Source organism: Cherax quadricarinatus, chromosome 41, assembly GCF_038502225.1.
Source record: "Cherax quadricarinatus isolate ZL_2023a chromosome 41, ASM3850222v1, whole genome shotgun sequence".
Lineage (NCBI taxonomy): Eukaryota > Metazoa > Arthropoda > Malacostraca > Decapoda > Parastacidae > Cherax > Cherax quadricarinatus.
Genome location: NC_091332.1, coordinates 29,472,733 through 29,486,096, shown reverse-complemented (window position 1 = coordinate 29,486,096; position 13,364 = coordinate 29,472,733). Strand labels below are relative to the sequence as shown.

The window sequence follows — 13,364 nt, the reverse complement described above, 5'->3', positions numbered from 1 at the left end:
CCCAAGACTATTCAACAGCCTCCCATCAAGCATTAGGGGAATTGCCAATAAACCCCTGGCTGCCTTCAAGAGCTGGACAGATGCCTAAAGTCAGTGCCGGATCAGCCGGGCTGTGGCTCGTACATTGGACTGCATGCGGCCAGCAGTAACAGCCTAGTTGATCAGGCCCTGATCCATCGGGAGGCCTGGTCATGGACCGGGCCACGGGGGCGTTGATCCCCAGAATAACCTCCAGGTAAGACCCCAGCACTCCTACCATGTAAAACAAATACAGGTTTCAGTCCAACTAGTTTGGCAGGGCAGTAGTACCTCCCTGGGTGGTTGCTGGCTACCAACCTACAGTTTTACCACAAAATGACAAAAGATGAATACAATCCAGTGAACCTATTCTGTAACCTGCCAATATGCATTTGGTGGATGAATGTGACGTGCAGATTGGGTTCTATGTACAGCAATTATGTTATAAGGACTTGTAAGACAGCAGCAGGTAATGTACCGATAAGTATTAGTGTGGGTATTGCATGCAGTGGGTGAATGCATGCATGAATGACGAGTCAGGCCAAAAGAAACTGGAAAATCAAAATTAATTCCAAGGAAAAAATGAAGCACAAGGGAATTTGCTGTTACCATCAGTGGGTAATATTGAACACTCCTTCATATCGTTAAATACTAATGGGAAAGTTTTCTGTTTTGCCAGAAAAATGTACTCTTTAATTGGTAAATTTTTTAAGCACCTGACAAGCCTGGTCCAAGGCTGGGAGCTCGTCAAAGAATCTTTAACTTGGGGGCTTTGGACAGCAAAGGCGATAAGGGTAGTGTTTCTACATTTATTTACAAACAGCTTATTTGAAAGCAGTTGATTATGAAGCCTACAAATAGGAAATAACGAAGTTGGAAGCAACTGTTGGTCAACGTGACATTTTTTTCATTATGCTGTGTGAACATGCTGCAGACTCAGCCATTCAAGGAATGAATGGCATTTAAAGTTTTGGCAGTAAAATTTGAGAACCAAACCTGGTCATTGTGGTTATATACAAGCTGCTAAGTGCAACTTAATAGTTAAAGAACTACTATTGAAAATCTATTGCTGTCTGAAAAGTCTTCAGCCCCTGCCACAAATGTTGCTTGATTTTAAATTTAAAACAAAATGAAGACCCTGGTAAATATTATGGCAAGAATCCCAGGAGGCAGCCCAGGTGAAAATTCACACTATCTGTATAATCTCTGTAATAACTAACAGATAATCAACTGCCAGCTTTTAGATGAAACTGGGCATACCTAGTCAGTACCTGACTAGCCGGGCTGTGGTTTGTGCATTGGCTTGCATACATACAGCCAGCAGTAACAGCCTGGTTCATCAGGCTCTGATAGATTGGGAGGCCAGGTTATAGACTTGGCCACAAGTGTTGACCCCCAGAACATCCTCCAGGTAGGTAGACAGTGGAGGTTTATTAACGGCTCAGCAGCAGTGTGACCTTTTCTTAAACCATATTGATACTTGCATAATACCCCTCCACCAGACCTCTCCTGCCACCCAACAAATGCACCCTGAATAACAGATAGTCTCAATCTCCATAAGAAAGGGTTCTCTACATGCAAGGAGGCAGTGAATCAGTTGGCCCTTGACCAACCCCCCCCCCCCTTCTCCCTCTTCCTACTTAGCTGAACCATTTGAGTGTCGAGACTCCCTGCTCGCAAGCTTGCTCAGTGTCAAAAATGTAAACAATTTTTTTATGAAATCATTTTTTGAATATAATGAAATCAAAAGTATGAAATTTGATGGAAAACTTATGGCATTACAAGAGGAATCATGCTCCCCCAAAGTCAGTCTAGATGATATTTACACATTGGCGATTTTGCCCGCTTTGAGCCGTATAAACCATACCCCCGGCCGGGATTGAACCCGCGGTCATAGTCTCAAAACTCCAGCCCGTCGCGTCAGCCACTAGACCAGCTAGCCACAGTCATGTCGACGGCAGTGAAGGGACTTGAGCTAGAGTTTGTCACGGCCATGCTAGCTGGAGATTCGTCTGTAAAAACTTGCATTTGTGGTCAGAGGTGCCTGTGCTAACCTTCCTATGGTGTAGAAATATACCTAGTTGGATGAATCTTATTGTGGCTAGCTGGTCTAGTGGCTAATGCAACGGGCTGGAGTTTTGAGACTATGACCGCGGGTTCAATCCCGGCCAGGGGTATGGTTTGTTTGCAATCGTGTCATTACGATTTCTTGAGTCATCTTGAGCCGTATTTTGGGCCAATTCCTCTCCTCTGCTTGATCAAACTTGTAGCTGTTTTGCTGGAACTCTTTATTCTATCGATTGAGCACAAGAAACTGCCCATTTACCCATTTCAACTAACCAAAGTGATCAGAAATTACTAATTTGGTAAACTTCTTGTACAATTAAAGAAAGGCGAATTTCAAAATAGGGGCCAGAATAAACAATGCAGGCATTCCTGGCACAAAGTAACAATCTCTGTTCATTAATCACATCTCCACACCCCTCTTGTATTATGCTTGCTTTTAATTTTGAATATTCACGGATATTTGTAGTTATTCAAACTACAGCATAATTGTAATAATTGCATAAATGTAGGTGCATTCATGAATGCACATTAGACCCACCAGTTGACATGCATTGGACATGTGTGATTTTACTCTTGAACATTGCCAAGTCACATTTCTGCAACTTTGAACTCGGTTTGAAGCTACTTTTATTCTATAAACCATTCAAAATCTCTATTTCTGTAATATACATCTCATTCTATCAAATGACACCAAGAAAACTAGAATAAAACCATAAATACCATATGAAAATACACAGCAAATTCTCCATTTTCAACCACTTTTTTTTTTTTTTTCCTCGGGCACTGTAAGCTGCAAGATTTTTTATACTGAGCGTGCACACTGACCACTCAAACCCATTCTCTCATATGTAGGCCTACCATCTTTCTCCTGCAAGATTGGAAGCAGCTAGAATTTTGGTATAGTATTACAGTACTGACACCAAAAAGGTTTAGTAGCAGGAATTCTACCTCCCCCTTTTCTACATTTGCTCCCACTCCTTGCTGATATGGAATGATTTATGGTCATGGTTATATGACTGGAAAATGGACTAGTTATATATGTATTGTGATTAATTTCTGAAATTTGTGATAGTGCGAACTTGTTAAATGTTCATAATAGAATGTTTAGTGCTGAATAAAACCATAAGGTTTTAGTTCTTTAAATCGATTAGAACAGCTCTTTAAGAACCTGTAGTATTTTTTGTACAAGGTGACTTGAATAAGTTGTGTATCGCTCTGCTTTTGGTGGTATTGCACTTGAAATTCCACAATCTCACCCTTTCCTTTACCACAAATAGGGAGATTCAAAGAAAAAAGTTGTAAGGTACCATGCTCGTGCTATCATAGCTAGGTAAAACTTAGTTGTAAGGACTTTAAATTTTAATGTATATCAATTAATGATTTGGCATTCAAAAACTAAGTCAATGAAAATAACTGGTATGTTAATTTCTATGTTAATGCATGGTCTGATGGGCGAGGTCCCTTGGGACTGGTAAATTAATAGGGGGGGTGTGGATAATTGGAGAACCTTGCCACATGGTGGTGGTCTTAACCCTAAGGTGACTTGCATGACTCCACACTATCATAATATGGCTTACTCCTTTATAATACTTTACTGTGTGTAAGCTTTAACACAAACACGATTTCTTTGTTCAGGTGTTGTGGATGATTCCCAGAAGTCCTACCAGGAGGCATTCGATATCGCCAAGGCAGAGATGCAGCCCACCCACCCAATCAGGCTGGGTCTGGCACTGAACTTTTCAGTTTTCTTCTACGAGATCCTCAACTCGCCCGATAAGGCATGCCAGCTAGCTAAACAGGTACTACAATTTCGCCTTGCAGGGGAACCGGTGGCGACGGGGAGCAACATGTAATAATGCTTTGTTACGGGCAACTCGTATCTGTCATGTGCAGATCCCTATTAATCTTTAGTTTTATTATTTATTTTGCCCTCCCTTGTTCAAGTTGTGGTTGACGACTCCCAGAAGTCATATCAAGAGGCCTTCGACATCGCCAAGTCTAAGATGCAGCCTACTCATCCCATCAGGCTAGGCCTGGCCCTCAACTTCTCTGTTTTCTACTACGAGATCCTGAATTCTCCTGACAGAGCGTGTCACTTAGCCAAGCAGGTAACGAGACCTGGACCCACGAGCGGCTGCGACTCGCGTGACTTGCTAACTTTACCCCTTGACCCTTTTGCATGACACTGCGTCATGGGATCAGCTCAGTTAGCTGTGTAGATCACTCACAGATTTAGCTGTTATTTAATCCTTGTGTTATAACTAACAATATTTTAATGTAGTTTGTGTGAAAACCTAGTAGCTTCTTGGGTCAACATGCTTCAGGAATGAAGTACTGTATGTGGTTTGTGAAGATACTAGGTAGTTTAAATTTGTTTTTCACACACACCCGTTTTGAAGCACCTAGGGCCGTGAGAGTGCAGTGACGCACAGTGTCCTGCATGGCTGATGACATCTGAGTGAAAACCTGTTGCTCCCTGTGCCCCGGCGATTACCCAAATATTCCATATTTTTGGTTACTCCTGTCATGATTGTCTTGATACTTGATTAATAAGTGATTGCCTGAATGTTAAAATGCTCATCATAAATGAGGAAGAGTTGATCAGACTAATGTAGCCAGATAGCCATTTTGTGATTTGCTGATACAGTGTAGATTTGCATGCCAAAAACCACTTAAATTATTTATAAATTTTTAGACCAACAATTTAGCCACTAAGGAATTGTAAGTATGGGTTTGAACACTTTAGCTTTTCACTTTCATTTGTATTTCTTTCAGGCATTTGACGATGCAATAGCAGAGTTAGATACACTGAATGAAGATTCATATAAGGACTCCACGCTCATTATGCAGCTGTTGAGAGACAACTTAACGCTTTGGACGAGTGATACGCAGGGCGAAGGGGAAGATGCTAATGAAGGGGGTGACCAAAACTGATGAACGCAACCCCTAATAGCATGTTTCACTCGACCCTCCACACTCCAACCTTCAAGTCGTGATGCCTAAGGGTCGACCATTCCTCACCTCACTTTTCACACCGCCAGCGTGGCTACTAGTAGTCGAGGCTGCGGCTGGGCACTCCTCAGTGACGCTACGCTCACCACCTCGATACTCGTGGCTGCAACACCACCACAACGGTCGCCCCTCGGCCTCTCTGCTGCCTGTAAGACATCCTCGAGCTTGTTAATGAATTGAGGAGTCTTTTCATTTCTTTCCCAGTGCATTTGCGACTCAACATTGAGGAGCAGTCCCAGCTGTTACGTTAACATTCGTGCACAGGCTACTCGGCGAGTGTTGCAGCTCTTGTTCACCACCTTAAGAGACTGAAGTGAATATAGACAATGGGACTAACTGGAGCTCTGGACCAGCGTGGAGAGTGTTTGATAGTGTGAAAACGCCGCTTGGGTCGGCTGGCCGTTTCTGTTGGGGCGGCCAGCCAGACTGCATTACTTATTACTGCTAAATGAACCACTTAGCATTTTGTACTTCCCATGGGGGTTGGGCTCCCTCGGTCCCGCCTCTTTGTATGTAACGTTGCGTACTGACAGTCAGCGGATGAAACCAACAAGTATAAAGAGATTGTTACTGTATTAATTAACCAGTGAATCATGTGGTTGTAGCAAAGAAATTAACCATAGATTCTCATTGGTAACTAGAAAAAATTGAAACTCCTGGTGTTAATATTTTTACAGTAACTAGTTACAACTCGTGAATTCACTGTACGTTTAAGATTAATAATGTAATACTTATTGGTTTATTAGATGTGACCCCCTACAAAATTGAGCTGATTTACTGTTATGTCGTGGCCAGTTGGTGTCTAAAAGATCGATGATAAATGCGGTAGATAATGACTTTGTTGGATGTAAGCATGGAGTACTGATGAAAATATTTGAGTAATGTAATTTTCTCGTCGCTGTTGAGAATGATCGGCAGTCAGGTGAGTTACCAGCGGGAATGGAAAGCAATTTGAATTATGGTACCACATTGCCATTGGGCGGGATTTCTATTGGCTTATTTAAAGTCTTTGGACAAACAGTCGGCACATAACATCACTACTGTTGTCAGCAGGGGAGAATACACCATTCAGTATAGTGACCATCAAAAGATATCCCACCTCTCCTGATGCCGTGAGTTCTCATCTGCTTTATTTAAAGACCAGTCAACTGAGGAGCTTTATTTCTCTGGGTTTGTACTTATGTTCAGAATTTTTTTATTAGGTAGAGTACTTTGTGGGGCACTCTGCCTAGCTCCTAGGTAAACTTCCGGTTTGTCTAGCAGGCGGTATTAAAAAAAAAAAGAATGGTATTAAAGTTTTCACTTTCATTGTCATCTGCATTAATGGTTATGAACATCCTCCCCATGAATATTGATATTTAAAAATGTTCTAGAAAGTCACCAATCATGAGCGCTTTAAGTCGACTGCCAAATGTGAAATGTATAATAAAGCGTAATGTTTTGGTGGTAGTTTAGGTCAAAAATCTAACAAATTCTCGCCCCTTGTCAAAATTGCTTTCCTAAATCAACGTAATAAACGTTTCATATATGCATGTGTTTACTTTGAACCCTTTCTGAATGCTTTACTTAAAGGTAAGGCAATTTGTAAAAAAAAAAAAAAAAAAAAAAAAAACTTGGTCCCTTGGTTTGGTGAAGGGTTCTCTGATGAGAGGAAGTTAACCTCTCCTAGATTGAATCCTGAATAGTCGACATGCCTCTGCCCCATCCTGCTCCTCAAGGTAGGTTTCTGGATGCTGGTGAGGGGCTCTTGATCTAGGGAGTTGGGTCTGCTCTGGTTCCCTGAATTGAGCCTAAATACCTCCCCTACCTAGGTGCTGTATAATCCTACAGGTTTAGTGCTACCCCACGATTATAGTAGTAATCTGCCCCAACCCCCTCTGGTCTTGGAGAAATTTTTCCTTTCAAAACTTTGCTCCTAGGCAGAACCCCTCAAGGAAGGTTCCTTGATGTTGGCAAGAGGCTCTTGATTTAAGGAATTAGATCTGTGCTCCAGTTCCCCGAATTAAGCCTGAATGCCTTCCACATCCCCCCCCCCAGGCGCTGTATAAATCCTCCGGGTTTAGCGCTTCCCCTTGATTACAATAATCCTAGGCAAAAGGGATATCTGGAGAGGGTTTCTGGGATTGTTTGCAGCCCAGTCTGTGACGAGGCCTAGGGATAGGGATAATTGCTAAAATACAGATTAGTGCTATATAATCCTTTAGGGTTTAGCACTTTAATCAATTATAATAGTGCAGACTTGTGAAATGGTAAATAGGTTCTTAGGATATGCTGGGTAGTCGTCGGGTGTTGGAGGGTGACCTTGCATATCCTCTTGACTAGTTACTGGAGGTTGCCTGCAGATTGAAGGTGGGATATTGGCCAGCAATAGTAACCCACTGCTAGGAGCAAACTGTATAGTTTTTGCTTCAATCAGGCAGTTTTGCTAAGCCTAGTTCAGTAAATTTTAATTCTAGTATACTCCACCCACACAGGTGGTGGTTCCGACAATGTTTCGGTCTGACTTGGACCATTTACAGTCACGCTAACAAAAACTATACATAGGCCTTCACTAGTAAATGATGTAAGCTCCTCTTGTGTGCGGTTTGTGTATTGTCACGGTATTGTGCCATTTTTTGTTCCAATATGCCACGGTTGGTTTCTGCTAGTGTGAATACTGCCTTCTGTGCCAAGGTTCAGCAGTTACAGGTGGGTAATTTTATTTTTATTAACTCCGGCTCTCGCCCACCAAGGCAGGGTGGCCCGAAAAAATCTTTCACTATCATTCACTCCACTGTCTTGTCAGAGGTGGGCCTACATTAGTTATAAAACTAGTGTAATCACCCTTCAAGAGTGCAAATAATACTTTCCATCTCTAAGACTCTGGCCTGTTATCCCTTAATCCCTTCATAATGTTGCCTTGCTCACACCAACAGCACGTCAAGGTCTAAAAACAATTTGCCTCCACTCCCCTAACACTCGTGCATGCTTGCTTGCTGGAAGCCCAAGCTCCTTTCACACAAAACCTTTATTCTCTTGCCTCCAACCTTTCCTAGACTGACCCCTATCCCGCCTTCCCTTTGCTATAGATTTATGCACTTGACATTCTATTTTGTTTCACTCTCTACATGTCCAAACCACCACAGCAACCCCTCCTCAGCCCTCTGGATAATAGTTTTGGTAATCCCACACCTAATTTCCAAACTACAAATTCTGTGGAAAATTTTTGATTTTCTGAAGCTGTGGTGCCTGGTAGGCGTTTGATGTGTCGATGCGAGTCAAAAATGTATTTGACAATAGGGTAGAACCAAGAGTTCCCTTTGCACATGCGCGGATGTGCGGGGGTTTGGGGCGACTCGGGCCATGGGGGAGGCGGGAGTGTTTTGAATGTGGTGAGGAGGCTGGGAAAGCATGGAACCATGAAATTGGCATTCACAGCGGCCTAAGGATTAATATAGGCCTCATTTCATAATAGGAAGTGTCGTAACTGTTCCTTGTGGAGAGTGAGGGAACGTGATTTACGGGACCACCGTAAAGGGGTGGTAAAATTAGCGAATAATGTTCGAGTGGGGGTGGCAGGTGCACGGCCATGGTGTGTGTCCAGGGGAAATACCCGTGTGTTAATCCTCGCTCATCGGCCTCAGATCTTAATGGAGTGACCTCTAATTTGTATAATAGTTATGAGACGTTAAATCGTCTTGTGAATGGTAATGTAATCAGTGATAATAACATTGAGTTAAGAGAATGCGGGATGTGAAATAGATCGCCCTGCTCCGAGTGAACGTGTGACTCGTACCGGGGATAATGAAGATTTATGGAATCACGACTTCTAAACCGGGACGAACCGACGGATACCTCGTCCTGCCGGAATAAGAACCGTGTCGGTGTAGCAGGACTTCGAAATGAGATGGTGAATGGAGGAAATAAGGAGTATCAATCACCCACAGTTAAGTAACCCTTCTAGTTATAACAGACTGATGCTGGCCAGTTAGGGATGTTGTGATTAGATAGGTTATGAGTGATCCAGCTACATCAAGTGACCACCAGAGAACATCTGGCAAGTGGTGGGATTATGTACAAATGTTTTTTCCTTGATGGATGTATCCATGTGTATCCTACCCCCCCCCCCTTTCATTCAGCTAAACTAATATAATCTATACAGTCCACAATTAATTAGTAGCACCGTACTTGTGGGTGCTATCCAATCCATACTGGTCTCGGATAGATATGGATAAGATTGTGAGGTCAAAGGAACCACTTGCCCCGACCAGGGGTGGTTAAGTTTTCTCACATGTCTACACGGGGTGACTATGTTAAACAATATGGTTGTCTCCCAATGAGATTACTGGTATGTATATAATGTTGAGGTACATACAGGTAAACACCCTATAAAATTTTCCATAAATTCTTTGCATTATACTTGTACCACATGTTGCCCTCAGACATGACATCTGCACTGCTTTCATCCTCCTTGTTGCAACATTCACCACCCATGTGTGTTGGTATGACTATATTCTCGTACATTCCCCTCTTTGCTTCCATGGACAAAGTTTTGTCTCCAGACTCTTAAGTGCACCCCTTACCTTTTTCCCTTCATCAGTTCTATGATTTATCTCGTCTTTTATGGACCCCATCTGCTGACATGTTTGCTCCTAAATATCTAAATAGTCACCACCTCCATACTTGCTCTCTCAAATCTGATATCCAGTCTTTAGTTACCTAATTTTTTTGTCCTCATCACTTCACTCGCCTATATTTACTTTCAATATTCTTTTACATAACCTACCAAACTCATCCACCAATCTCTGCAACTTCTCTTCAGAATCTCCCAAAAGCAGTGTCATCAGAGTAGCTGACAACTCCTACTTTGTGGTAAATGAGTTTGGGAGTGTGTGAAGGTAGAAGGTAGAAAGTTGAAAGTGAACATAGAAAAGAGTAAGATGATGAGGGTATCAAATGATTTAGATAAAGAAAAATTGGATATCAAATTGGGGAGGAGTAGCATGGAAGAAGTGAATGTTTTCAGATATTGGAGTTGACGTCCTCTTCAAGGGGGGCTCCTTGGCGTGGTGAAGAGGCTCTTGGTCTGAGGAATTAGCCCTGTCTGTCTTCTTCCTCAGACCGAACCTAATTACCCCCATTCTCCCCTCCCCTATCCCATCCTCCCCTTTTTCCATTCCTCACCCCTCCCTTTTGCCCTTCCTCTTATTGGCCTTTGGGATTTCTCCCACAGGCGCGCTAGTTCCTAGGTAGGGGAAAATGACACCGGGGTCCATCCCATTCCTTTGAGGTTCTTGGCGGTGGCGTAGTTTGCCGTGGAATCTGGATTGCCTGGGGATGTCCTGATCCCTCTCCGGTATCCCGGAGTAGCTTTGGGTGTCTTTTGGGCGACGGGTGTATCTCTGGAAGCCACCCTTCGGATTCTGGGGGTGGTGGCCGAAGGAGGTATGCTTTGTGGCGGATATCCGGCCGCCCTCTCTTGTCCACCGAGGTAGCTCGGCAGATGTGAGGTTGCTATCCCGGATTGCTGGTTTACTGGCATGAAGGGTAGGGTATGGCACGGGTTCCATGCTGCATCTGCGCTACTTGCGGTGCTGAGGTCCTCTTGGGCGCAGAGGGAGATTTCTGGCCCTTTCATTCCTCCTGGGAACTATTCCTCCCCACTCCCCCCTTTTTTTATTCTTTTTTTTTATTTTTCTTTTTTTTTTTTCTTAAAAACAAAAAGCAAAGGAGTAACCTAACCATGGCAGCCCTAGTCCATGAACCCACTACCCCCGGGGCCCCTTTTTGATACTGCACCCCATTCTGACCCTGCCTTGTGTTTAGACCACTCTTCGGACACTCCTCATGCCCCTGTACCTCTTGCTGGTGCTGTTTCCTCACCTGCTTCAGGTACCGGGGCTTCGACTGACTCCTTCGATTTGTCTGAACTCCGCTCTCCTTTGACTATGCTTCCGGCTTCTCCCTCTACGGTAGGGCAATTTTCGAATCGACTGCCCATTTCACACCGGACCAACTCTGGTCCTACTCCTAAACGCCACTGTCAATCTCCTGATGATGCTCCTTCGTTACCTTCCCGTTCTACTCGGAAAAGACAGACACTTCAAGCACTCCCTCTCCACGCTCAGTTTCGGACCACACAATGGACTAAATTCTTTACTTTAAGACAGACTTCTTCTGCCTACCTTTCTGACCATAGTATTGGCAAAGTGCTCCTGCGTCATGTTGGTAGAGATATTTCATTTCATGCTCTCAAGAGCGGTACATGCATCATCACTGTCCAGAATGCTACCCAAGCTCATGATCTTTCTCCTTTCGAATATCGATACTACTACTATCACTATTGAAAAACATCTTTCTCTCAATTCTTGTAGTGGTACTGTCATTCTGCCTCATACCATAGTCCAACAGAATTTCCAGTCATGTGGCAATGACATTTTTGAATAGCTGGAACTCCAGGAACTCCCAATCCTCAAAGTAGGCACTTATGTCCTTCCTGCCCGGGGGCGGAGACGTTACCCTTGCAATGTGGCTCGTTTAACTTTTGACAGCCGAGAACTCCCGTCCTCTGTATGTAGGTGATACCTACACCACAACAATGTAGAAATTGCTGGCATTTTGGTCGCCCAGTGAAATATTGCAGATCTATGGCCGAATGCCCAGTCTGTGGTGCCGACGACCATTCTAATACATCTTGCAGTCAACCTCCATCTTCCCATAATTGTAATGCTCACCCTTCGTACTCCCGCCGTTGCCAGGTCTACTTAAATGAACGTGTGAAATCCGTTGCCTCAAAGAGGCAGGTCTCCTTATGCTATGGCAGTTACTCATCTCCGCCTCCAAGGGAGACTACCCTGTGTTTCTTATTCTCGTGATTCCAAACATCCCCCCACTTCTGGGGTCCCATCTTCTGCAGCCTCCTTTGTTGTTACCCCTCCCATAGCCACTGGCATCTAATCCTTTTACTGTCCTTGGCTCTGACGTCCCGACTACAACTCAGTCTGTTCTCACATCTTCGCGTCCTTCCTCACAAGCCCCAGTATCGACAAGACCTCGTACGACACCTAATACCAATCGCCCCTCTACTCAGAAGTCCAAAAAATCCACATTGCTCAAATCTTCTTTGCCCCTTCCTTCCCTTCTTCCACCTCCACACTTTACCTTTCTAGTCTCTGTACCTAGTTCTTCCCCTCTCTCTGGCTCTATTACAAGTGTGGAGATTCACCCTCCTCCTCGTACTATGCCTTCCACCCCCATCCCCTCCCAAGTTTCTCCCTCTTCTGCCATCTCCCAGGTTTCTGTCTCTTCTGTCCCCCCCCCCCCACACACTTCATCTCCAGTTTCTTACTCTTCCCTCCCCCTCTACTTTGGTACAGTCCATTACTGTCCCAATCTTTACTCACCCTCCTCCTCCTATCTCCAATATGGTCTCCCATACATTTTTGAATTCAGAAACACTTGAAGCCATTTCAGAATATATTGCAGAGACTAAACCTTCAATGGACACTGATTCACTTCCTGTTCCTTCTCTTCCCTCTCCTCCATCTTCACAACCCCATTCTTCGCAACGCTCCGTTGCTTCGCTACTTGAACGTCTTCCAATGCCACCACACGTTGACTTTTCTAACCCCTCTAGTCCGTAGGTGCCTTTACCTACAGATTCCTGGTATTTTCTTCATCGCCAATCATGGCCTATTTACAGTGGAATATCCGCGGCCTCGGGTAATCGGGGTGAGCTTCAGATGTTGCTTTCCAGGTTTTCCCCTGTTGGTGCTTGCTTACAAGAACCAAAATTACACTCGGCTGTCTTCCAACCTATCTCAGGTTATAATTTATTGTATTCTTCGAATCCTTTCTCAGATGGGGCCTTTAATGAAAGTACCCTTCTTCTACGCAATGATATTCCGTACTGTCAACTATTTGTCCATACCTTGCTGCATTACACTGCAGCCCGTATCCACTTGAATAAGTGGTTTACAATATGTTGTTTATCTCTCTCTCCTTCTCGAGCATTTTCTATCCCAGACTTTGCCTTTCTTGTTTCATCCTTACCACCACTTCTGATACTTGATTTTAATGCCCACCATTTCCTCTGGGGGGGGGTCTCATTGTGACTCACGTGGCATCCAGTTGGAGGCTTTTCTCTCTCGCCCCCTCCATGTTTTAAATACGGGTACTCCCACCCATTTTGATCCTCGTACTCATACTCTCTCTTGCATCGATCTATCAGTCTGCTCTTCCTCCACTGCACTAGACTTCACCTGGTCTGTTCTACCGGACTTACATGA

General features: G+C 43.9%; 1 protein-coding gene across 2 annotated transcripts in view; it reads left to right on the top strand.

Moving 5' to 3' along the window:
- 14-3-3zeta (tyrosine 3-monooxygenase/tryptophan 5-monooxygenase activation protein zeta) overlaps nucleotides 1-6,625 on the top strand; it is a 141,637-nt gene extending 135,012 nt beyond the window's left edge. Inside the window, exons 6-7 of one of the 2 annotated variants that reach the window (XM_053786943.2) lie at nucleotides 4,030-4,193; nucleotides 4,861-6,625. In XM_053786943.2, coding sequence (XP_053642918.1) covers nucleotides 4,030-4,193; nucleotides 4,861-5,019 — 323 coding nt within the window. In that variant the 3' untranslated portion in view covers nucleotides 5,020-6,625. Of the gene's footprint in view, nucleotides 1-3,720; nucleotides 3,885-4,029; nucleotides 4,194-4,860 lie in introns of both variants that reach the window. The other variant, XM_053786942.2, reaches the window with a different exon arrangement.
- Nucleotides 6,626-13,364: the final 6,739 nt, after the last annotated feature.